Here is a 24,394-nt window from a genome sequence, read left to right on the forward strand (position 1 = left end):
TGCTTCTAAATAGTGTAAAAAATGCTCAAATGCAAATCTAAATTCACAGATGATTTACAAAGAAAATTCCTGAGTTTTTCGAATTCGTCAGGATCCATTTGAAGCAGAATGTGTGACGTGCAAAGCTGTCATTTACATGTCAGTGTCAAATAAATGTGCTAGCAACCTAGAAGCCCACTCAAGCTCAGCAAAACACAAAATTGCAGCTAAAGGAAAGAGATCATCAGATAAATTAACTGACTATTTTTTAAGACCAGGTAAAACAGATGATGCTGTTACTGCGGCGGAGGGAGTTTTTGCATATAGCTAATTTACAATATTTGTATCTAGATAATTGTATGAATTGTGCTGTCAGTACATAAATAAGCTTAGTTGTTTTTACTGCTACATCCTGCAGAATCATATAAGACTCCAAGAGCTTTGAGTAGCCTAAATGCAAAAGTCATGCAAAATGCTAATGAAGGCCAAAACCTCAGGTTTAGGACATGTTTCACAATGTTACAACCATTAAATTATATAGGCTTTAATAGTAAAAATTATAACTGCTACTACTAATGTTTAGTTTAAATAGCAACATGCACCCAATATCATTTTACAATCACACACACAAAAAAACATTCTTTTGAAATATAAAAATAAACCATCACATATCCTTTTGCTCATGGATATTGTGAATATTGCATGCTATTATCTCTGCTAGTAAGTTGCTGCTAGCAAGTTGAAGAACCAATTTCCCTTAAAATCTAATGCACATTAAACAGTTCAAATGTAGATGTAATTCATTATCTTGTGTCCTTCTCACCAAAATAAAGACTAGGTGATTTATTACATCTGTTTTTACCACATTTGTACCTCTGGCTTTTGTGCAACACATTTGTACTATGGTTTTGATTGACTTGATTTAGTAAATCAGTTGTCATGCTGAATAAATTTTAGATGTATAAAATACATCAAATGTTTGTATAAATAAAACTTAAACTGAAGCTTCTTGTTTTATGTTTTTTTTTTTTTTTTGGACAGGTAAGGAAAGCTCCATTGCATTTGTAAACACAGTGCATTTGCCTTTTAAATAACCTACATAATCATTTAACACAAAGAACCAAGTGGACAGCTGAGAGTTGGCTTTTTTGATTGTGTCAAGCAAGGTAAGTGAGAAATCTATTTATACTGTGCCCTAATATAGTGGATTTGGTATGAGGCATGCCATACTGTATACAGTAATTTGATGTGCACAGTAAAAGTCCAAGTCTTGACTAGTGAATAGTATAGCCCTTTCTCATTTATCTATGTTCTGTCCTTTTTTGAGTGCTGTAAATGATATAAAGCTGCTCTTTCTATTTGAAAAGGAAATGAAGAATTCTCAGAGGCTCAAGTATTTTTTTTTAGGTAAAGTCTGATTAAAGTATATTGTGAATTATTATAAAAGTTGATTTTTTATTTTTATTTTATAGATTAATTTTTTTTTCACAAAACATTGCCATAAGCAGGCAATAACCAAATAAATATTTTGTCACAGGGATATGCATTTTTTCATCACAGTGGATACTGACCCATCAGAAAGGTATGAATATACTGTAGTACAATATAAAAACACACGTAAGATTAAGGTTTTTTTTATATTAGAATTTGGTATATTGTCTTTTTGCTTTAATGAAAGAATACACTAAGGCTGGCATTGAATCCACAAGTTTTTTCAATCTATTTTATGATCGAATCCATCGGAGTGTTGTCTAAACACAAGTTTTAACAGAAAGATTAGACAAAAAAAGTCAAAGTTATTTTTTTTACATTTCACTGAAGATATTTTTGGTAATTGGAAGATTGTGGGAATATTAGCTTGCCAAAATTATGGACAGATGGTAGGATACAGTTGGTATTAGATTATTTTTGAAAGTCTGAAATTATAATTGGACCAATGACTATATTACTCTAAATGACTAACCCCAGCACTTTGTTGCATGGTATCTCCCCTATGCAATAGTTACCTCCCCTCTCAGCTGAAATACATTTTTAAAATTCCCATACTGATGGTAGTGATTGTTTTATTAGTTAACTGATGACCTTAGTGGTGTTTAAATCCCCTGTCTTATTGTTACCAGTGTTGAGAGCTAACCACTGGTCCACCAGTGAACCTGGTGTTAATGCTACTGAATGCACATACACTTACTGGCCACTTCCTTAGGTTGCCCCAGTTGGTGTCAGTTACTTTATTTCAGTTATATTTTTCTGCAAATTGTATTTCAATGACTGTTTCAGAAACCATGCTTTATTTTTGTTTATCTTAAAAGAAGCCCTGTTTTTCTGTGAGACATTGGAATGTATAGGCATGAACAGCTGGGTCAATAGGAGTCCTGGGGAAACCTAGTGTTACTTGATCCAGATGTGAAGTCATATATTATTCAGTGAAACAGGGGTTCTGCTGAAAAAAATCAGTAACTTTGCCCCAAATAAAAAGTCTTTGAGTGTTTTTATTTAGTTGTTTTGCTATAAGCAGACACACAACAGTTTCATGAACTCAGTTCCGTGTTCATAACATGCTGCCAGGTTTATTTATTCTCCTCTTCCTCTGTTTTTCTGCTAGAGTTTAAAATTGTATTTTTGTTTGTGCAATTTGACATGTTTAAAAGTTGCACATGAATCTAACATATTTACATCAGCCACATTATGAAAGTCCAGTTTGTGCTCATGTGCACGTGATTCCCCACTTTACTAGCTGACAATTTTTTTTATTTATTTATTTATTTATTTATTTTTAAAAATAATTAACTCTTTTTATCTTTTAATTGTTATTATTTAAAAAAATAAACTTTCAGAATGGAATAACTCAAATTAATAAATGTTTTATAGGATTATTTTTCAGGAATTTTGTTGTACCAAATACTATATATGCAGTATAAACAGAGCATCTCAATTCGCTATTTATTCTTATTTGTTATTGTTGTTGTTTCTAATGTCAAACAACATTCAAATGCAAATAATTTAACCTGTTCACACCAATACATTTAAATTTCTCATACAAAAACAGTGAGACAGCGAGCAAAACAAAAATGCACCCTTCTTTAAGATAACTCAAGTCTCCTGGGATGAGGATTACTTTTAATAAGCCTCTGGGATCTTTCTAAAGACACTCCAGTGCTTCAGGCCTTTTCTTAAGTTTGTGCAAAAATTAATTCTGGATTCTAGATTCTAAAATTGACATTTTTACCATTAATCCCTGGAATGCAAGAGACCGAGAATTTCTTTATCAAAACATTTGTTGTGTTTGGTTTTTAATTACTCCATACACAATCATTTTCTTTACTATTTTTAATAAAATTTGACAATTTATATGTGATGTGATGTGCCTAACTTTTTTTCCAGCAGAGCCTTTGTTTCACTGAATAATTCATGACTTTTCATGAATATGTAAAACATATTGATTATTAAGGTAGCACCGGTAAGTTATCAGGGCCAAGGAAAAGAAAGACCAGACAGACAGACAGACAGAGCGCATAGAGTACAAGACAGAGGCAAAGATCCAGCCTCTGCCTACCTAAGATGCCGGTGAACGAAAAACAGAAAAAGAGAGCAAGATGCATCAGTTATGTGTGCACTCCCGGTTATTGTTAAACTCTCTGAAATGTGAATGTGTATGAATCAAAAACTCTCTGAAATGTGAATGTGTATGAATCAAAATTATATGATTGTCCCTGATGAGCAAGCCTAGGATGACGGCGACAGTGTCAAGGAAAAACTCCCTGAGATGGTAATAGGAAGAAACCTTGAGAGGAACCAGACTCAACAGGGAACCCATCCTCATCTGGGTGAAAACAGATAACAGGGATTGATGTGCATAATAATATGCGAGACTGGAAGTTCAGTATAAAAGGAGATGTGTAAAATTTAAGTCCAGTTTGTCCTGGAGGCTCAGGTAGACTGTGAGAAATTCCAGTCCTGAACTATTGAGCGACTGAAGTCACAGGTCCTCAAAGAACAGCTGTCATGGAAAAGTCACAACACGCATTCCAGGCAGACCACACGGAGCATCCATGTGATGAGATCTCCAACCAGAAGCAGGACTCCAGGATGAGTTAGACAGGTCCAGCGGGCAGAGGAGGTCTGGATCACTGGCAGCTCAGGAGCGACATGTATAGCTCGACAGAGAGATAGGTAGAGGAAAAAGGAGAGACAGAGAGAGAGGATAGAGCAGAAAAGGAGAGAGCAAAAGAGATGGAGAAATAACAGTTAGGTATGGTCACAGTCGAACAATGTATAAGGTGAATGTATATTTAGTGCAGAGTGCAAGTAGGGACTCCGGCAGGACTAACTATGACAGCATAACTAAAAAGGGAGAGCCAGAAGGAAACACAGATATGAGGGCTTCCAGAGATGTAAAGCAACCAATCACCTCACCATCAACAAACCTGAGTGATCAGTGAGAGTGGGGAAGACAGCATCTAAACATACCAGTTCACCTAATACTCTACGTCCATGAGTCCCCCAGATCTGCTCCTTTACCTAAGGCTAATCTATTTACAAAAATGCTTGGCTAAATAAATAGGTTTTTAGCCTGGACTTAAACACTGAGACTGTGTCTGAGTCTCGAACACTTTTTGGAAGACTATTCCAAAATAACTTTGGGGCTTTGTAAGAAAAAGCTCTGCCACCTGCTGTAGTTTTAATATTACGCAGTACTGACAAGCAGCCTGCATCCTTTGATCGAAGTAGGCGTGGCGGATTGTAAGACACTAGCAGTTCACTCCGATACTGCGGCGCGAAACCTTCTAATTCTTTATACGTCAAGAGTAGTGTAAGGGCCATATTTCATTCTTGTGATTTGTTGTAATGTTTATCTTATTTCAGTTTATTAGTTAAGCATTAAGCATTAAGTATCATACTCATAATGTGTATTGTGACATCATTTCATGAGTTGTTCTGTGACATCATCCCACAGTTATGCAGTTTCATGTCTATCACGCACGTTAGTTGTTAGTTGTTGTTAAGACACGGAAAGATACAGAAAGGTGTGGAGCACACAAGCTTTTGACCGTGAGACAGTAAGCTAAAAGGAATACAGTAAAATAAGTTGTTGTAACTGTAATCTATCGAAGCTACAGAACACAGCAAGCGACTTGTCGTGACTACAGTGGATTTATGCAAGAAACTGTAACAACCGTTGTTTTTAATGTTGAAAATAAACAAGAGACAAAGAAATCAACGAAACGTATGATGTCGTCAGTGACACTGTGTAAGTAAAGACACGCGTCAGAACTTGTGAATAACATGCACCTACAAGTAGTATTTTAAAATCGATACGAAATTTCACAGGAAGCCAATGCAATGTGGATAATTAAATTCTGGTTCGAGTGAGGACTCTCGCTGCTGCATTCTGGACTAATTGAAGCACCTAGTTGAACAAACAGACAGTAAGGCGTTACAATAATCCAACCTAGATGTGATAAAAGCATGAACTAGTTTTTCTGCATCATTTGGTGACAATATATTTCTTATCTTGGCAATATTTCTGAGGTGAAAGAATGCTATCCTGGTAATATTATCTACATGTGCTTCAAATGAAAGGCTTGAATCTATAATCACACCAAGGTCTTTTACTGTTGCACTTGATGGAACAGAAAGGCCATTTAAAATCACAGTGTGATCAGAAAGCTTACTTCTACCTGCTTGTGGTCCTATGACTAGAACTTCTGTCTGATCAGGATTAAGCAGAAGAAAATTAATTAACATCCAATTTCTTATGTCCTGTGTGTCATCAGCATAACAATGAAAACTAATACCATGTTTACGAATTATGTTGCCTAGAGGAAGCATGTAAAGGGAAAAAAGCAGTGGGCCTAAAACAGAACCCTGTGGAACACCAAACTCAACTTGAGAACATGAGGAATGGTCACCATCTAAATCTACAAACTGATAACGATCAGTCAAATAGGATCTAAGCCATAAGAGGGCCGTTCCCTTAATTCCTACTACATTTTCTAATCTGTAAAGGAGAATACTATGATCAATAGTGTCAAAAGCTGCACTGAGGTCGAGTAACACAAGTATAGTGACACAACCCTGATTAGAGGCCACTAGGAGGTCATTTACTATTTTAACGAGTGCTGTCTTTGTGCTGTGATGAGGCCTAAATCCTGACTAATACAGTTCATGTATGCTATTCCTATGTAGTTATGAACATAGCTGCTGTGATACTACCTTTTCCAGAATTTTAGAGATAAAGGGGAGGTTTGATATCGGCCTGTAATTGGAAAGCTGACAGAGGTCAAGGTGAGGTTTTTTGATTAGTGGTTTAATAACTGCTAATTTAAGGGATTTAGAAACATACCCACTGCTGAGTGAACAGTTAATTACTTTTAACAGAGGTTCTGAACATCTAGTTATGTGGCTTTTCAATCCGTACCACATAACATTGGTATCCTTTTTTTTTTTATCTTGCTTCCGTTTCTTGCCAAATTTGTTACACTTGTTTTTTTTTTTGTTTTTTTTTTACTTCGGTTTGGCCAATCTGATGCAGGCTGCTTGTCAGTACTGCATATTATGCAAACTGCAGCAGGGGGCAGAGCTTTTTCTGCTCCAAAGTTTCCTGCCCCTTCTAATTAATGTTCAAGAATCAGACATAGTCTCAGTGTTAAATTCTAGGCTAAAAACTAATTTATTTAGCCAAGCATTTTTGTGAATAGATTTGCCTTAGATAAATAGCAGATCTGGGGGACTCATGGATGTCTTATTGTGAAGTGGAATGTCTAGATGTTGTCTTCCCCACTCTCATTGATCACTCAGGTTTGGTGACGGTGGAGTAATGGGTTGCTTTACTCAGGGAGCCCTAATTGCCTTTAACAGGAACATAGTCGCATTTTTAAAAAAGAAAATTATGAAAATGTGTATGAAATGTAAAAAAAAATTTGAAAAATCAAAATGATCACATTGTCCCTGATGAGCAAGCTCAGGGCGACAGCAATGGTGGCAAGGAAAAACATCCTGAGATGGCAATGGAAAAAAACCTTGATTTATGTCTAAATTTTCTTCTGGCTTTCCCGTTTAGTTATGCTGTCATAATTAGTCTTGCCAGAGTCCATGCTTGCACTCTGCACTAAATATACCTTGTATGTCTCTTCTCTTCCTCCCCATCTCTCTTTGTTGAGCTACACACGTCGTCCTGAGCTGCCAGTGATCCAGACTCCCTCTGGACCTGTCTGAGTCATCCTGGTCTTCATGCGACAAGACCTCCAACCAGAAGCAGGAGGCCAATGTGGTCTGCTTGGGATGTGTGTGGTGACTGGCGACAGCTTTACTTTACCATTAATATGGTTCTAGTATACAGCTGTTTTCTGAGGACTTGTGACTGCAGTCGTTAAATAGTTTAGAACTGGAATTTCTTACAAGCTACTGGACCCTCCAGTAACAAACTGGACTTTGTTTTAACTTAACACATGAATTGTTATATTGAACTTCCAGCTGCACAACAATTCCTGCTATCCGTTATCACCCAAATAAGGATGGGTTTCCCTTGAGTCTGGCTCCTCTCAAGGTTTCTTTCTATGGCCATCTCAGAAAGTTTTTCTTTGAAACCATCCCTGTCAATGTTCATAGTCACATCTTGCTCATCAGGGACAATTTGATCATTTTGATTCATACACATTTTTTCACATTTTATAAACATTCCCATAATTTTCTTTTGGAAATTTGTGACAATGACCATGGTTAAAGGAAAATACCTGGTGCTACCTAATGTCCGCAGTGTGTCTAAATGTGTATGTGTGTGTGTGTGTGTGTGTGTATGTATATATATATATATATATATATATATATATATATATATATATATATATATATATATATATATATATATATATACACTGTACATATACACATATATACACACACGTATTCAGTTTTATTTGTATAGCGCCTTTAAGAATGGTGTGTGTGTGTGTTTGTATAACATCTGCAGACATTAGGTTGCACCAGGTAATTAATATTATTATACATTATATTTCTTATATATATCCTTTTCTTCTTTTCTCCAGTCAATTTAGCCTTAAAAGGAATAGCAACACAATCTTCTACATACAGCACTTATTCTGCGAACTTGGCTATTGATGGTAACACAGAATCTATCTTCGGTTCTGGCTCTTGTGTACACACCAGAGAAGACTATGACCCATGGTGGAGCGTGGATTTGTTGGCAGTGTATGATATTGGAACTGTAGTGATCACAAACAGAGGCGACTGCTGTCCAGAGCGGATAAATGGTGCAGAGATTCATATTGGTGACTCCCTAATCAACAATGGCAACACTAACCCTAGGTGATTTATTAATAAATAAATAAATCAGTAATACATTATAGTTTGGTACCAAGTCAAAAGTTTGGAGACACCTTCTAATTAATTTTTGGAGATTTTAAAATTGTGAAGGAACTTATATGGCATTAAGTAGTAAAGTAACAGTAACAACACTTGGTTGTTATTTTAAGACACGAAATTCAGCTGTACTGAAACAATTATTGTAAGAACAGAATGGCCAAGTGCAATTGAAAAAAAATCATCAACCACCATGATGAAACTGGCTCTCATGAACACCATGCCAGGAAAGAAAGACCAAAACTTACCACTGTTGCAGATGATAACTCCATTTAGGGTAACCAGTCTCAAAAATTACCAAGGACCTCAGATTAGAGCCATTAATAATTCTTTACAGAAAATAAGCGTTAGACACAAATGTTCAAATGTGCATATTTTGGATGCCTTCAGCATTGATCATTTAATTAGTTGGTGCGTCCAAATTTTTAAATAGTGATATGTATGTGTGTGTGATATGTGATATGTATATGTGTGTAAAGAAATTATCTAGTTTAATGACAACTTTAAAATACTCAGAATTACTTGTATTAAAAATGTGCAATGTTAGAATAAAGAAATGCATGATAACATGTATAGGGAAAACAGAATGTGCAATTTTTATAGTATCTTAAACATTACACTCCAAACATACAAACAACAAAACAATCCAACCATAACCCAACCGCTGGGTCACTATTGGGCAGAACAAGCGCTGGGTTGTTTTGATCCAGAATTCTGTGTTGTTCCTCTGACCCAACCAGTGAGTTAAATTGACATTCTAGCTGGGTTAAATATTAAACTGCTGGGTTATTTTATTTAACCCAACCAGTGGGTAAAATTAACACTCTTGTTAGGTTGACACATTCCATTAGATTTTTATTCATTTTACAAAAATGTACATTCTAAAAAATGTTGCTTTGTTTCTGTAAACACATTGTTGGGTTGTTTACGCTGGGTCAAAATTCTGGGTTATTTTGGGTACTTTAAACACATTGTTGGGTTGCTCTATGTTGGGTCAAATGAGATGTAGTGGGTCATTTACAAATAAACACCTGGTTGGGTTATTTTTACCCAACACCTGCCTTATTTTTTATTCTCTGGTTTCTCCAAACGGCAGCCTGCAATATGCTAAATATTACTGTTATTGTGTCATAAAGTATAGTTTTAAGAGTTGTTTAAGTGAGAATGTATATGTGTACAGCTCAAAACATCAATCAGTTATTAAAGATGGTGTCTATTTAAAAAATTTCCCTATCAATTTAGGAGATTTGAGCTCCAGGCAATCCTGCAGCGCTCTGTCCTCATGTATTTGCCCAACACAGCCTCACTTCGGAAAGAACCTCTAAAAACTGGTGATGTCTACTGTAGTGGTTAAACGGGGGATTTATTTCATTTTGTGTATTTCTAACAGACAGTCTTTGGTATAATACGGTTATAGTATAATATATCGCGCTGTACGCCGCGTTCCATTTGCAATATACTCGGTGTCCTCAAACCAAGTCAAGTCTGTTGTTTGCGTTCTTGGAATTATGACAAGGCATGACGAACTTTCTAGATTCTTTACTTTTAAAGCGAGGGGTACGCCACTTAAAGCTGGCAGTTTATGGTAAGTTAATATGAATTTTTACCTGAACTTTAAATGTTGCTTATTTTCATGTTTATTCGCTTTTCCACCTTTTAGGTTACATTTTGATATGGGGGTGTGTGGGGAGTTCATGCTTTTATATTAGTGCCAATAGTCGGCTATACTGTATTTTATGAGAAAAGTGCATTGTGTGTAGCACACAAATAAAAAACCTAAATTTACCAAATGTACTGTAGTCTTAAATGAAATTTTAGGTAAATTACTAGTAATCTTTACTAAAGTTGTGTGTGGAAAGTCTGTTGAGATATTTTGTAATATTTTGTAGTTGTCTGAAGATGCAATTGGGATATGTTTAATGACAGTCTTAATAAGTCTTCTGTTTCTGTTTTAAAAAATTTTTTGTGTTATTTTCACCCAGCAGCTGGTTTATTTTTTGGCAAACTTTCTGAATTCTTTACTTCTGACTGGATTATACTCAGAGCACTCAGTATTTTATGGTAGGTTAATGTGTTTTTTTTTTTTTTTTTTTTTTTTTTGTGGTAGGAGCAAGCATAATGCTCAAATTAAATGCTTTGATATGGTGGTGTGGGATTAGTTTTTTTTCCCATTCTGTTTATTATTCATAAATTGAAAATGCGTCATCATTAAGTTGTAGTTTTAAATGAGCTACATAACCTTATGGAATTTTTATTATAAGTTGTAAATTCATCATTTAAATATTGTATTAATCTCGGAATTGTTAAGAATTTGAAAATGGATTAATGTTTCGTATTAAATCCAGATGGAGCGCCATAACCTGTTATCCCTCACACAGTAAACAGTGAAGTAAATTAGTCAGAAATTCATGCTCACATTACAGTATGTATTTTTGTGTATTGACAAGGTTGCAAGGTTTTGCATTAAATACATATGTAGCCGTACGTTCTTAACAAAAATGCTTGATGTAAATGTTAGTTATATTGCAACACTAAGTGATGGAATGTAATCCACAGGTGGGAACCAAAATGATGGGAATGATATCTGAGCATTATTCCATGTTTTGTGCATTGGGGATGAGACAAGAGGAACCTAACAGATCTTTCCCATTGTTGGAGGCAATGCTATTGATTGACTGTTTGGTGGAGGCTGTTGTTTGTTTTAAAGTTTTTTTGTCATTGATGTAAACTACACAAAGCAGTTGTGTCTTCTCACCTGAGAGCATACTGTAGATCAGATTAATTGACACAATACTCATGTGTTAAAATTTTGAGGTGTTTTCTGCTCACATTTAATTAATAATATTTTAAAAAGTTTTATTGTTTTTGTTTTTAATGTCACTTTTTTAATTTTTTTAATTTAACACACTGGTTGGGTCAGATAAACAAACCAGAATTCTGAGTTAAATGGTTAAACCCAGCACTTGGGTCAAAACAACCCAGTGCATGTTCTGTCCAATATTGACCCAGCAGCTAGGTTATTGTTGGGTTGTTTTTTAACCCAGCAGTTTTTTAGAGTGTACACAACTTGTAAATATATTGTCACAGAATAAGAAAATGTTAATAACTTAATTTTGACAGAAATGTCAGACAAAACCATATAATCCCAAGTTGACCATTTAAATATAAAACAAGTGTAACATAAACACTCTGTAAAGCAATAAAAACAAGAGGCCCCTGTAAATTTGATTTGAATTACATTTTTTGCATTTAATACAATGTTGAAACACTTTTAAATAGAAGTTTTTAATACAAATCGTATAATGCCCAAATGACATCAAACATTCCCCATCTTAAAATATTAACTATTACTGTAGTTATTTAACTATTACTATTTTATTTCCTTTAAAATGACAAAATTTAAAACACACAGTAAAACTTTTTTTTTTTAAATATTATTGATTAAATGTGGGGTGAAAAACTGTTGTCCTCAAAAATTTAAAAGATGAGTACTCATGTCCTCATGTTTTGTTAGGGACGTACAGCTACATATGTATTTCATGCAAAGCATTTTTTTTTTCCTTGACAATACACAAAATACATAATGTAAACATGAATTTAGTGTATATTCCTGACTATTTTACCTCACTATTTAACATGTGAGGGATAACAGGATATGGCGCTCCATCTGGATTTAATACGAAACATTCAACCCTTTTCAAATTCTCAACAAACCCTAGATAAATATTATATTTAAGTCATAAATTTACAACTTATAATAAATATTTTAAACTAAAACGATGATCCATTCTTCTTTTTTAAATAATAAAAAACAGAATGAGAATAAAATATTAATTCCACAACACCATATCAAAGCATTTAATTTGAACAATAAAATATGCTTGCTCCTACCATTACTAAAAATAAGTAAATCTTGATAAACCATACTTACAGCCACTGCGCATAACCGTGTAGGTGAGATAGGGGTATTAGTAGTTAACAGATTATGGCCCAAACTTCGCTGAGTGATGATAATAGAATAATTATAAAGGTCTTGACTAAAACAACATGCATGAGGAATCACAAAGGAGTTTTCATTTTCTGCAATGGAAAAGTACTCTAACTAATTACTTTTATCAGAAAGTAACGCTGTAATGTAATTGATTACTTTTTACAGACAATAATTTAGTAATGTAATAAGTTACTTTTAAAAGTAATGTCCCCAACACTACTCCTACCACAAAAACATCATTTTTAAAATTTAGGTAAAAATTTATATTAACTTACCATAAAATACTGCCAGCTTTAAGGGGCGTACCCCTCGCTTCAGAAGTGAAAAATGCTGGACGTTCATCATGCCGTGTCTTAATTCCAAGAACACAAAGAACAGACTTGACTTCGAAGTGCAAACTTGAGGGTTTGAGAATGTCTCGGGTTACTTTGCAGTAACCCTGTTCCCTGAAAAAGTGGGAACGAGATGCTGCGCGAAAGCGTTATGGGAAACATTTCGTTGTGAAGCACAGGTGTGTCAAACACACACCAAAATTTTGGGCATATATAACCTTGTTCAGGTGATGTCAACCGATTAGGTGCACCTGTAGGTCATAAATAGGCATTAACCAGGAAACATCCTCAGGTCAATGTCTGAAAGATGTCCAGTCACCCATGCAGTGTGGCATTGGAGTGCAGCATCTCGTTCCTGCTTTTTCAGGGAACAGAGTTACAGCAAAGTAACCCGAGACGTTCCCTTTCAAAAGCTACACTTAATGCTGCCCGAAAGCGCTATTGGGAATGAGAATACCCATTCCGCCGCACGGCAAGTGTCAGGACCCCCAAAGTTGTGTAGGTGCGCACAGTCCCCCCAAGAAGTCTTATTCATAATTCTGGGATGCTGACTCGAGGACCCATGAGCCTGGCATCCAACTATGAAGCCTGACAGATGTCTTGCGGAAATAGGCCGCATGACATACTTGGAAACCCCTTTTGCCAGATCAATTGATGAGGCAAGCTTTCTGGTCGAATGGGCCCTAAACACTAGAGGCGAAGTGTGCCACGCGCCTCATAGGCTTGGGCAAAAGCATGTCTCACTCTGGGGATTGGCCCTTGGATGAAATCCCCCGGCTCTTAGCCACCACTGAAGCAGTGAATGTTACCTCCTGGCCTAGCTTGGACTCCTTTAGGGTGCTATAATGGACCTGGCGCGCGCAGGAGACAGCTGTGCCCGCATTGCGGTCGGATTCTGCATGACACTCAACATCATACCTTGTGTAGGAAGGAGGAAACTTTTTGTGGCGTTAAGACTTCACCCTGAGGAAATGAGGTGAGCTAGGGCGACGTTTTGATGCCAAATGGCTCTGTCTGGAAGGGGAACATGTACTATGGCCCCTTTTTCCAGCAAGCCTGTGATTTTGAATAAACAGAGGCGCTCACTGTGGTTTCACGGAAGTGGAGAACCCACGCCGTTGAAACGCAATGATTGAATCCTGTAGCCAGGGAGACATGCTTGGCACTAGCTTACACGCTGCCGGAGATTCAACCACGGCCTCTGCCAGTGCTCAGCTCTCAGTAGGTCAGTCTGGTATGCCTGCAAAGCTCCTGTGTGCAGGACAGCACCAGGCTGACCCGCTACCTGAAAAATCTCCTCCCACCAACGAAGATGTTAGTCTACACGCTTGGTGGGAAGTGTGGGTTTTTCCCTGGAGAATTAGCTCCCAGGAGAGAGATGGCCCGTAAGCGTCTCTCTGATCTGGGACATCATCATAAAGGACCGCACTTTCATCAATGACATTGGTACAAATCGATGTCAATAGCACAAAAACACAGGATAAATACAGCTTATTCCATGAAAAAGTCAACTTATTGGAGGTCGCCAGGAGGGGGAGGGGCCTGTCGTCTGACCTTAAGCGTTTGGGAGATTTATTTTTTTTATTTTTACGGCGAATTGAGGTGCACGCGTTAGACCGCGCGTTACCACCTCTAACAACAACTAACACACTGGGTTATCACTAAAGGAGCGCTCTGAGGTGATAGTTTCCATCTCCGCGGAAGCGAGAGAGAAAGGTTTTCCCCCCTTCACAAGAAGCGCCGAAGCGCGCTTAAGAAGTGAAAGGTAAAAGCTCATGATCCGGCAAGAGAAAAGGAAAATTCCGTCTCGTGCACTTCCGCCAGATATGCACGCAAAAAATGCGTCGCGGCTCGCGGTTTCGTTTTAAGAAAGAACGAACCCGAGCGAGAGGGACTTTAATAGGAAGAAATCGCAATACTTACCTGCTCCCTCAAGCCCGAGATAGCGTGCTCTTCCCCCAAACACTGAAAACAGAAAGCGACGAGATCGCCCACAGCAAGATATTCGGAGGGACGGACTCGTGTCTAACTCTGCCATCTTTCTGATGAGTAATAAGACACTTGCTATTTTCGCTTTCTTTTTTTAAAAAAAGGGCTTGCACACACGCACACTCACCAAGTGGATCCTGAAGACAAAAAGATCTGAGGATGTTTCCGGTTCATGCCCATTTATAATCTCCAGGTGCACTATAGGATGACGTCATCTGACGTTATATATGACAAAAATTTTGCCTTTTTCAGAAATCGTTGGGGCAATTTTTTTTTAATAAATGCTATCTTTAATAACCAATTGATGATTTGAGCTGTACACGCATACATTCTCGCTTAAACATTTGCACTTTGTGACACAATAACAGTAATATTTCAAACATTTTTTAAGCTGCCGTTTGGAGAACCCAGGGAATACAGAATAAACCAGTTGCTGGCTCAAAATAACCCAACCAGGTGTTAATTTCTAAATGACCCACTAGATCTCATTTGACCCAGCTTGAGCCAACCAAACAATGTTTACAGAAACGACCCAGCATTTTTTTTATAGTGTAACACACAAATTAAAACATTTAAAAATTTGAATGGTAAACTACTTTTTATAATGAAACATACTGTCCAGCACAGCTGGTGATGTTTCCTTAGTCATATTATTACCTGCATTAAATGTGCCATTATCACACAGAAAATAATAGTAACCCAATAAAATTTCTAGATTAATCACATGTGTAAACATGCTTATTACTTTACGAAGTAAATGTTTGCTGCACACAGTCATACCCTCTCTCTTTCTGTCTTGATCCAGATGTGTTGTTATTCCTGGTATACCTCTTGGAGCCTCTGCAAGTTACACCTGCAATATGAGGGGTCGTTATGTGAACATTATCATTCCCAACATTAAGCAGTATCTTACCCTTTGTGAGGTGCAAGTTTATCAAGGTTACTTATTTATATTCATTACATATATATATATATATATATATATATATATATATATATATATATATATATATATATATATATATATATATGTCAAATTAATTTTTACAACAGTTTTTAAATATTAACATCATTGATTTTTTTTTGTAGGGCCTACTATTAAGTGGGCATTTCTAAAATTAAAGATTAAGAGCAGTGAGGATCTCAGCAACCCCACCATAAAAGAGAACATTCTTCAAATGGTCTGTGTTTGTAAGAATATACATTTAGTAGTCTGTTTATTTACATACCTTGTACCTTGTTTACTGGCCATTACTGATTGTATGTTCCTTTGATGCACCACATAGATTGTTGCCTCTTCTCTATTAGTAGAAAGGGGCTCACTGTTGGCTGAATAATTACTCAACTCATTATTCAGCATATTTCTACTTCTGCACCTGTTACATATGTAACAGCCCAATGCACACATATTCGTGTTATACACCATGTTAGTGTCACCAAGTTCCGTGTTAAGAGTGGTTTACTACCCAAATAGTATTTTTTTGTGGTATTTCAGTGGTAGTCCCTTTCCATAAAGTAGGTGTGGTCAGTCAACATCATAAATTAGAAAATTATTTAGAAAAGTTGATTTATTTTAGTAAATTAATTCAGATCTTTTTACATTCATGGACACTATGGACAATTCCATGCACATCTACCTTCTCATCTACACTACATGTTTATGTTTACATTCTGGACTATTGCACAAAGACACTTTATTAACCATTGCACAAAGACACTTTTTTTCTAAGCATATTTGCACACCATCTTTCTTCCAAAAATATAAAAATTTCTCAATTTCTTTAATGTTCTTGTACACTATATTTCTATTTGTACAGTATATTTCTATTTTTATGTACAGCATATTTCTATTTTTAGTTCTATTTTTCCCAGTTCTATTTAATTTTTCTATTTATTTTTTCTATCATATTTCTTTTATTCATACTTATTTATTATTATAAGCTTTAATTCTCTTTTTAGGGTAACTGGCAGTCGTATAAGCATTTCACTACATTTCATACTGTGTATGACTGTGTATGTGACAAATAAAAATTTTATTTGAAAAAAGTGAAACTAATGAAAACCCAAAATTCAGCATACTAGAAAATGGAGGCCATCAGTCTGTGGCACTGCTGAGCTGTTATGGAAGCCCAGGTTGATCTGATAGCGCCCTTCAGCTTCTCAACATTGTTGGGTCCAGTGTCTCTTATCATCCTTTTCACAATAACCTACTGTATAGATTGTCTCTGGGGTTTAGGTCAGGCAAGTTTGTTGACCAAAACAGTCCCTAAAACAGCTATTAGTAATTTTGGCAGTATAGGCAGATATGCTGTTGGAAAATAAAATCAGCATCTCCATAAAGCTGATAAGCAGAAGGAAGCATGAAGTGCTCTATAACCTGTTAGACAGCTATGCTAGCCTTGGACTTGATAAAGCACAGTGGACCAACACCAGCTGATGACATGGCTTTAAAATCCATCTCAGCAAATTTTATACTGCGCCTTAAGCAACTTGGATTCAGTTGCTCTCCTCTTTTCCTTTAGACGTTGATTTCCAAATTGAAATGTAAAATTCACTTTATCTGAAAATAAGACTTTGACCCGCGGAGCAGCAGCCCAGTGGTTTATGCCCTTAGTTGTTGTCTCTGGTTCAAAAGTGGCTTGACACAAGGAATGCAAAAATTGTAGCCCATGTCCTGGATACATGTGTGTGATGGCTCTTGAACCACTCACTCTAGCTACTGAAGTTTTTTATAATATACAAGTTGTTTGAGATATTGAAATTAGGGTTTCCATTAACTGCAAGCCATAATTATCAAAAATTAAAAGAAATAAACACTAGAAATATATTGGTCTGTGTGTAATGAATCTATATAATATACAAGTTTAACTTTTTTAACTAAATTACTGAAGTAAATCCATGTTTCAATGATATTCTTATTTATTGAGATACATCTGTATGTGTACTAAGTGTATTACATATCGTATGTGAAGTATTATGTAATACATAGTATTTTTTCCCCATACTGTAGATAAAGTCTGCCAATCTTCAGTCATCTGTAATTCAGATTCGCTGGACAATGGACCCAGAATGTGAAGCTTACTAGTGGTGAGAAAGATGAGAAGAATACTACTGTGAATACTTCTACTCATAATTGCAGGTGTAACTTGCAGAGGCTCCAAGAGGCATACTAGGAATAACAGCGCATCTGGATCAAGAGAGAAAGAGAGAGGATATAAAAAAAATTACTTTGTAAAGTATATGAGACTTTAAAACCAGTAATGCTAAACCGCTAATGATAAACTGGCAAATGTTCGTAGCTGGCAACTTTTTTATGACTGCAACATATATAATAAGTAGCTTCTCATTTCTTAAATAATAATTTTGGGAGATGTATCTCATGGTAATAGAAAAAATGACACTGTGTTCCAAAAAGGTAAAAAAATATTTAGCCTGCATCAAGCAAGAAGAAAAAAAAGAAGATAGTTTTGTTTAAGGGTCACTTAAATAGTTAGTGAAGTTTTATATATATATATATTTTTTTTTAAACAGTTACAACATTGGTTGAAATCACAGCTATGTTTAATAATGAAATGAAGGGCATTTCACTAACCACAATGTCACAATAACCAAGAGGATTGGTATTAAACAGCTGTGGAGTCATAAGAATACTACTTGGTGGTGATTCTAGATTTTTCATATGCCAAAGTGATGACCATGATATGATAATGAAAAAAAGTATTCATTCGTTTTTCTCACTGTACAAGGCTCAAGACATAATTGCCACAGGTCTAGGCTCACCAGTGTAACATGATCATAAGATATTTTAGATACCAGAAAGAAATGTTGAAGCCAAATATTAGTGTGTGTCACTTTTTATTTCTCAGGTTCCTGAGAAACAGTTAATTGACCTTAGTTCTGTTCCATTTATATATTGAAATTCTGCATATGATCTCAGAATCTTATTATGCGTATAGCATGATAATTATTATTTAAACAATAAAAAAAGTTCTGAAAAGCTAAGTGATGAGTAATTTTCTCTGGACAAGAGTCTTACATACTTAAATAATTTATTTGATTGTATAAAGCTGCTTTGTGACAGTGACCGTTGTTAAAAGTGCTATACAAATAAAATTTAATTGAAATTATTATTGAAGATTTTATTTTGTTTCTTAACTCAAGCGCTGCTCTGTTGGCCATGGGCGTAGCACATCAACCCCCTAGCACATCACCCCCCTTAGTTGCTACAATATCATTTCATTTACAAAAACACTTGCAAAGAGAAAAAAGATATTGGCAAAGCTGGCTCCACTTTGTTCTCTCCAAGCAAAGAATAATACTCGCGCAATTCAGTTGTAACTAATGCACATTTACAGGTGTGTCAGGACAATCACACCCAAAAGCTGCATGTATTTGCACCTGATTAAAAAAGATTGTGAGCAGTGATGTAATATTATTCAAAGGGGTAAATACACGTCAGTATTCATAGTGACACTAACATACTTGCATTGCGTTTAATCATGTAGCACTTTTAATATTCATAAAATAATAAAAGCAATAAGCTAATAAAAACAATTAAGAGAAAATTGCATTCCCACACATGCATGTGTGTGTGTGTGTGTGTGAGTAAGAGAGAAAGAGAGAGAGAGAGATTCATAATCATACTGTACATACAGCACAATACCACTATAATATTTAGGATCTTCATTTTTCATTCATTTTTCTTTTGTATCAATAATGATTCTTCTTTGACTGTGCTTTCTCCATTAATTGATTATTAATAATATTGTAGCGTTTTTACGCCGGGAAGAATGCTGGAGAGACGAGTGAGCTTATTTGCTACCCAATGCAATGGCTGGGAGTACTTTATTAAGCACACAGCATGTAAGGCATGAGCAGCACCTTCACTCAGGAGCCTACATCCAATTCAGCACTAGCTTGAACTGGAGCACATTTCACACGTCACACACCCCTCACACAAACAGGGCCGAAGCCACCAACCCAAACACCTTTCCCCAACATGGTGAACACACACCGACATCCCCGCAAGGCATGCTGGTCGTCAGCCGCCGCCCCGCCCACGCCACACTGCCCCCACCCGAGCTGTGACCGTCCCTGGTCACCATGACGAACTCCGTTTCGGAGGCGTGGAGGCGGTCGGCGCTGGCGGTGGGAACGCCGGCGTCCTTTGGCAGGTGAGGAGTGAACGCGAATGTAGTCCTGAGGCGGTCCGGCCTCCAGAGTTCGATGGTTCCCCGGCGTGCGGCTATGGAGGCGCAAGACGGTCCCGGTGGGGCAAAACTCGTGCCCGCCCTGCCAACCGCACCCGGTAGATAACATCGGAGAGCCGAGCTGGCTGTGAGTGTCCACGCCCATTCGCCCCATAGGTGCCCCCACCCAAAAGTCTTGCGCGGTGCCCGCGAGCGCTGGGCGGGGCCCTTCTGCCTGGCGATGAGCGGTTCACAGTTCCACAACCCGTGGGAAACAGTGGAGCCGGTGTCCACGAGTGCCCGCAGTAAGACGCCGTCCGGCACACAATCGATGTAAAGCCCCGCGGGGCTCCCCAACCGTCCACCCAGCGCTAGTTTAGCGGCTGCTGGTGTACGCTGTCCCTCAGGCCTGAGGACGTTGAAGCGGTAGTCCGGCTGTCCCTCCGGCCTGAGAACGTTGCAGTGATAGTCCGGCGGTCCCTGGCCTCGGCGTCGTCGCGGAATCTCGGAAGCGGTGTCGAGGCCTAGCCGCGACGGGTAGCCCTGTCCCCGGCTAGGTTCACCTACCAAGCGCCACTGAGCTGCGGGCGGTCGCTCGGCTCTTTTGCCGTGATGTGCCGCCATTATGGGCTCAGCGCGCTCGACCTCGCACAGCGCCTCCTTACGGTCACCCGCGCCGTCGCCTCGCCGCGAAACGTCGGAGAGCTGCTCGTTGCCTAGCCGCGACGGGTAGCCCTGTCCCCGGCTAGGTTCACGAACCGAGCGCCACTGAGGTGCGGGCGGTCGCTCGGCTCTTCCGCCGCGATGTGCCGCCGATATGGGCTCAGCGCGCTCGGCCTCGCGCAGCGGCAGATCGCTTTGCCGGCTAACAGCGCACGGAGCTGTATCTTGCTCCGGCGCTTGCGCAGTGCCAGCCTCCGCCCCGAGATCCAGCGCCGGGATTTTCTGCTTCCCGCTCCGCGTTGGTTGACGTGGTGTGCTCGCGCTAGCTCCGCCAGAAAAGCGCTTCTTCTGCGTGAGTAGTCGCTCCGCTACTCGGCGGCCCGCTTGGATTTTTAGAAGGTCCTCCTTTGTGCGCTCGAACCCGTTATTCTCCATCCCACTTCTGACACCAATGTAGCGTTTTTACGCCGGGAAGAATGCTGGAGAGACGAGTGAGCTTATTTGCTACCCAATGCAATGGCTGGGAGTACTTTATTAAGCACACAGCATGTAAGGCATGAGCAGCACCTTCACTCAGGAGCCTACATCCAATTCAGCACTAGCTTGAACTGGAGCACATTTCACACGTCACACACCCCTCACACAAACAGGGCCGAAGCCACCAACCCAAACACCTTTCCCCAACATGGTGAACACACACCGACATCCCCGCAAGGCATGCTGGTCGTCAGCCGCCGCCCCGCCCACGCCACAATATTATTATTATTAGCTTTACTTTTTGCATTTCTTTTTTAGTAGTTTTCATCTGTAGTTTCACTTTGTGTGACTTCACAGTTAAATGTGTGAATATATTTTCAATCTGTTCAATTGTTTTTATTTTATGACTTGATTCTGAGCTTCAGCAATACGAGTATATGCTGGAGGCGTCATACATTACACATAATATTCCATGTATTTTGTAGGATTCTCTTTTAATCATGTTTATTCCTTGAATGTTGCTGTAAATATAAATATTGATGCACTGTTTTGTGTATAATTACGCTCAATGCAGATACTGTAATTTTCTCTGTCTCCCTAGAAAATGCAGGGTAAGGTGTATGGTGTATGAGCAATAGGGCGCTATATTTGCAGTTGTGCAAAACCAAGACCTAATTTTTAACCTCTCACTCCAAGCTTTTCTGAAAAGTGGGCAGCTATGCCACAAATATTTAAAAAAAAAATGTATTGTGCATTGGACTTATAACATGTCCAATGCACATTTTAAATTTGTCAAAGCGAACTAACCTGAAGTGACCAGAAGACCTAGCTTAGCGGTTAGCCCTTTGTAGCGTGGATGGTAAACCCAAACGCGGAAGCAAGCGAGTAGGCAGGATAACCACACAAATTAGTCTAAGGACTCTCACAAAAGGGAGCAAGCGAAAAACAAACAAATTTAACCCGCATCCTATAAACACACACTTAAATCAGAAAGCAAAACCCAAAAAAGTGAGTACTCACGAATTGGTAGACGAACAGCCTGAACTGACATGGGCGAAACTCAATGACTGAGCAATGTTCCATAGTTTGTTTACCCCTTTAATACTTCCTGGTTCGGGTCCTAGTGTCGGACGCGGATTGAGTGTGTATGACAGTCATCATAGGTGATGTGATGAAGGGTTTGCGTTAGGAGGTATGAAATACTGGATGAATCTGGAGCGCCGCAGGCAACTGGAGCCGGTAGGTGACAGGATTGATACGGGGGGTGATGCGGTATGGGCCGATGAATCTGGGTGAGAGTTTCTTGGATTCTGTACGGAAATGCAGATTCCTTGTAGACAGCCAGACTTTGTCACTTACATGGTACAATCGTCCCGGTGGGTGTCGACGGCGATGTTGGGCGATGTAGTGGGTGTTGGCTCGTTGAATTGCTGCATTGGCTTGGCGCCATGCCTGTCGACACCTGCGGACCAAATGTTGGGCCAAAGGTACGTCAACCGTGGCACACCTCAAATGGGCTTAACTTGGTGGCGATGGACACGTAAAGATTGTGAGAAAGTTCCGCCCAAGTGAGGTGGCGGGCCCAGGAGCGCTTGCAATCAGCTACGAAACATCTCAGGTAGCGCGTTTCAGTTGTTGGTTGGTCCGCTCCGTCTGACTATTAGTCTGGGGATGATAACCAGATGAGAGGCTGCAGGTGGAGTTGATCAGACGGCAGAAGGCCTCCATGGATGGCCACCAGAAGGTGCGTCGGATGAATTGAAGGGTGCGCTGGGTGCCTGGGTGTCTGGAAAGAGGAGTGGAGTGACCCCACTGGATGACTTCATTCCTCACGGCGTTGGGTACATAGAGTCGTCCAGGCGGCACACCTGCCGGTTCGTTCTCCGCCGCCTGTGCTTGGCCAACCCTTGTCTCCAGTTCCCAACGGAGTGGGCCGATGATTTTGAATGAAGGGAGGACAGGCGCGGAATCTGGCCGGGGGGTGTCCTCTTCATGTTGTCGTGAGAGAGCGTCGGCCTTGGTGCTCTTGGACCCCGGGCGGTAGAACAGATGGAAGTTGAATTGTTTGAAGAACAGGGCCCACCGCGCCTGTCTGGGGTTCAACTCTTTTGGGTTACGGATAGTGATAAGATTTTGATGATCAGTCCAGATGGAGGTGGGGTCAAATTTTTTGGAGAAGAAGCTACAAGGGTGCAGCTTCTGATCTAGACCTTGTTGGGATAGAATGGCCCCAGCGCCCACATCCGAGGCATCCACTTCCACAACGAACGGTTGATTTGCATCTGGATAAAGGAGAATAGGGGCGGTGGTGAATTGGCGGCAAAGCTTGTGGAAGGCGAGATGGCAGCAGGGTTGAGTTAAAAGTACTGAGCTGATGGTTGTGTCAGAGCGGTTAAAGGGGCCGCAACTGTACTGTAGCCCCGGATAAAGCGACGATAGAAGTTTGCAAACCGAGAAATCGTTGAAGCTGCTTGAGGGTTTTGGGTAGGGGCCAATGACGCACAACTTCTAGCTTCTGCGGGTCCACGGCCACACCCTGGGGCGAGATGTCAAAACCCAGGAACGTGGTGGAATGCTCGTAAAAAGTACACTTTTCCAACTCACAGTACAGTTGGTGGGCGATCAATCTCTTTAGCACCGCTCTGACGTGTTGGATATGTTCTATAGGGGTGCGTAAGTAGATGAGTATATCATCTAGGCAGACGAATACCCACCGGCCAAGCATCAGAACATCATTGATGAAGCGTTGGAAGGCTGCTGGTGCATTGCAAAGTCCAAACGGTATGACTAGGTTCTCGTAGTGTCCTGTGGGGGTGATGAAGGCCGTCTTCCACTCATCACCCTCTCTGATACGCACCAAGTTGTAGATGCTCCGGAGGTCCAACTTCATGGAAATGGTGGCACCAGAGAGGGCGTCCAGGGCTGAGTTGGTAACAGGCAAAGGGTGTTGGTCCTTGATAGTTATGTTGTTGAGCCCCCGACACATGGGCGTTGTTCACCGCCTTTTTTCTTCACAAAGAAGAACCTCGCGGCGACAGATGATGAGGAGGGCCGGATGGTACCATGACGAAGAGCACCAGACACATACTCCTCTATCGCCTGCATTTCGGCGGTGGACAGCAAGTAGAGATGGCCGCGGGGAGGGACAGAACCAGGCTGAAGATCTATTGCAAGGTAGTAAGGTCGATGAGGCGGCAGGTGGGTAGCGCGTTGCTTACAAAAGGCTTTAGCCAGGTCCGGATAGGCGGCTGGAATGGCGTTGGTGTTGACGTCGGGGGTCTCGGACTCCCTAGAGCACGTCCCAGCCGAAGCCCCCATTGTAAGATCCGGTTTTGGGTCTAGGAGATCAACGGGTCATGTTGTAGGAGCCAAGGGTATCTGAGTATAATAGGTGG

At 39.5% G+C, this 24,394-nt stretch overlaps 1 protein-coding gene across 1 annotated transcript; it reads left to right on the plus strand.

Annotated features, from left to right (window-relative positions):
- The first annotated feature begins 1,349 nt into the window (after nt 1-1,349).
- Nucleotides 1,350-17,755, plus strand: LOC128508425 (fucolectin-like). The gene is made up of 6 exons (XM_053479767.1): nt 1,350-1,386; nt 1,517-1,561; nt 8,025-8,304; nt 15,476-15,609; nt 15,760-15,851; nt 17,681-17,755. The coding sequence occupies exons 1-6, from the start codon at nt 1,350-1,352 to the stop codon at nt 17,753-17,755; spliced, it is 663 nt and encodes a 220-aa protein (XP_053335742.1).
- The last annotated feature ends 6,639 nt before the right edge of the window (nt 17,756-24,394 follow it).

The sequence above is a fragment of the Clarias gariepinus genome, chromosome 20, assembly GCF_024256425.1.
Source record: "Clarias gariepinus isolate MV-2021 ecotype Netherlands chromosome 20, CGAR_prim_01v2, whole genome shotgun sequence".
Lineage (NCBI taxonomy): Eukaryota > Metazoa > Chordata > Actinopteri > Siluriformes > Clariidae > Clarias > Clarias gariepinus.